The 1,506-nt window shown below is 43.2% G+C and overlaps 1 protein-coding gene across 1 annotated transcript; it reads right to left on the minus strand.

Moving 5' to 3' along the window:
- Positions 1-269: 269 nt before the first annotated feature.
- LOC136610489 (olfactory receptor 5B12-like) lies at positions 270-1,196 on the minus strand. Its single transcript, XM_066589721.1, has one exon. The coding sequence runs from the start codon at positions 1,194-1,196 to the stop codon at positions 270-272; it is 927 nt and encodes a 308-aa protein (XP_066445818.1).
- Between the last annotated feature and the right edge of the window lie 310 nt (positions 1,197-1,506).

The raw sequence follows: 1,506 nt of genomic DNA on the forward strand, positions 1-1,506 counted from the left end.
ATCGTGCTCTTTTTGTTTGAAGGATGCATTTTAGGCTGCATCCGCACGTTTACACTAACCATGGGGGGGAACAATGCAATCTGCTTGCAGCTGTTTAAACACAAGCTGGGCTCTGCAAACTACTACTGGAGGTACTTTTACATGCAAATGAAGATAATAAAGTGTTAATGGCCATTAACAATTTATGCAAATAAATCGCAAAATCCTTCAAGCTTTCAGTTGTTTGAAAGATTATCTTTACGTGTAAAAGGGCCTTTATGAACAGGTTTTTAAGTTCTCCGTGATGCCATCATGAGAATCTTCTTCACCTCCTGGTTTCTTATACTATAGATAAGTGGATTCAGCATTGGCGTTATTACTGTGTAGAAGACAGAGACCACCTTGTCCTCTTTACCAAAGTCACTGGTGGGAGACCGTAGATAGACAAAGAAGACCGAGCCATATAAGATGGAGACTGATGTGAGGTGAGCAGAACATGTACTGAAGGCCTTCCGCCTGCCTTCAGATGATTTCATGTGGAGGATGGAAGAAACAATGAATGTATATGAGACCAAAATGGTCAATAAGGACCCAATGCCACAGGAGGAGATGACGAAGATGGTCACCATGTCACAGGTGAAGGTATCCGAGCAGGACAATTTGAGCAGTGGAGGGACGTCACAGTAGAAGTGGGCTATGTGGTTTGATCCACAAAACTCTAGACTAAACACACAGCTAGTCTGCACCAATGATTGCATGAAGCCAACAGTGAAGGAGAATAGTACAAGACACCAGCACTTCTTCTTAGTCATTATAGAGACATAGTGGAGTGGGTGACAGATAGCAACATATCGATCATAGGACATGTTGGAGAGAAGAAAAGCCTCAGTTGCTGCCATGGCAGCAAAGATGAAGAACTGGAGAGCGCATCCAGTAAATGAGATGGTCTTCTTCACGGACAGAAGGTCCAAAAGCATCTTAGGAGTTATGATTGATGAGTAGAGGAGGTCCACCATGGAGAGGTAACTCAGAAAGAAGTACATAGGAGTGTGGAGGTTGGGGGTTTTCAGGACAAGAATAACCATGCCAACGTTACCCACAAACGTCACCAAGTAGACCTTTAAGAAGAAAATGAAAAGAACGGGGACCAGAGTGGCATCATCAGTTATTCCTGAAAATGAAAACCCCACCATGTGGGTCTTGTTTGTGGTGACCATTGTGCCAAAGCTTCTGTAACAAGTAGATGGGTACAGACTGTAAATATCAATCAATGTTGAATCATTTGCTACAGCAGGAGTACACAAACTTTTCTAGTGCAAAGGCAAGACTGTTAGGTTGCACCTTTCCCAAGGACTACCATAAAACCTAAAGGGCGTTCTCCTCCATAGCAAGGTTCCATCTCTAAAACCCAATATATCGGTAAAATAGGAGTTCGTGATTCGGGGTTTGATACTCCAGAGACGAAGTGGCATGCATGCTGCAACATGCTCTGTATTTTATGGCAGTTGTGAAATGCAAGCCAGCTTC

Source organism: Eleutherodactylus coqui, chromosome 2 (genome assembly GCF_035609145.1).
Source record: "Eleutherodactylus coqui strain aEleCoq1 chromosome 2, aEleCoq1.hap1, whole genome shotgun sequence".
Taxonomy (NCBI): Eukaryota; Metazoa; Chordata; class Amphibia; order Anura; family Eleutherodactylidae; genus Eleutherodactylus; species Eleutherodactylus coqui.